We start from the raw sequence: 314 nt of genomic DNA, 5'->3' as shown, positions 1-314 counted from the left end.
GCACTCTGTTTCCCGGGCAGAGGAGGAGGGTGTCGCACCTCTCCAGGCACGGCAAGGAGGTGAGGCCGCGGGGGCCCCAGTTCGTGGGACAAGGGTGAGGGGTTCCTTTGGCAGAGTGGGTCCAGCACTCCGTGTCCTGGCAGAGGACTCTCTGGGAACCATGGCCAGTCCTGGCAGGGGCGGGGCCCAGAGCCCGGAGACGGGGATGCGGGTGAGCCTTCCCCCAGATCACACTGCCCCGTCTCTCTCCCCCGAGCTGCGCCCATGTGACCTTAGGCAAGTGGCCAGGCCTCTGTGAGCCTCAGCTCCTCCCA

The 314-nt window shown here is 67.5% G+C and overlaps 1 protein-coding gene across 1 annotated transcript in view; it reads left to right on the top strand.

Annotated features, from left to right (window-relative positions):
- REXO1 (RNA exonuclease 1 homolog) overlaps window positions 1–314 on the top strand; it is a gene marked incomplete at its 5' end in the record, with an annotated part of 14608 nt that overhangs the window by 2964 nt on the left and 11330 nt on the right. Inside the window, one exon of the mRNA XM_023538105.1 lies at window positions 3–59. Within this exon, the coding sequence (XP_023393873.1) occupies window positions 3–59 (57 nt within the window). The remainder of the gene's footprint in view (window positions 1–2; window positions 60–314) is intronic.

This window comes from Pteropus vampyrus, unplaced genomic scaffold (assembly GCF_000151845.1).
Source record: "Pteropus vampyrus isolate Shadow unplaced genomic scaffold, Pvam_2.0 Scaffold212, whole genome shotgun sequence".
NCBI lineage: Eukaryota > Metazoa > Chordata > Mammalia > Chiroptera > Pteropodidae > Pteropus > Pteropus vampyrus.
The sequence above is the reverse complement of the archived record's forward strand: the minus strand, read 5'-3'. Positions and strand labels throughout refer to the sequence as shown.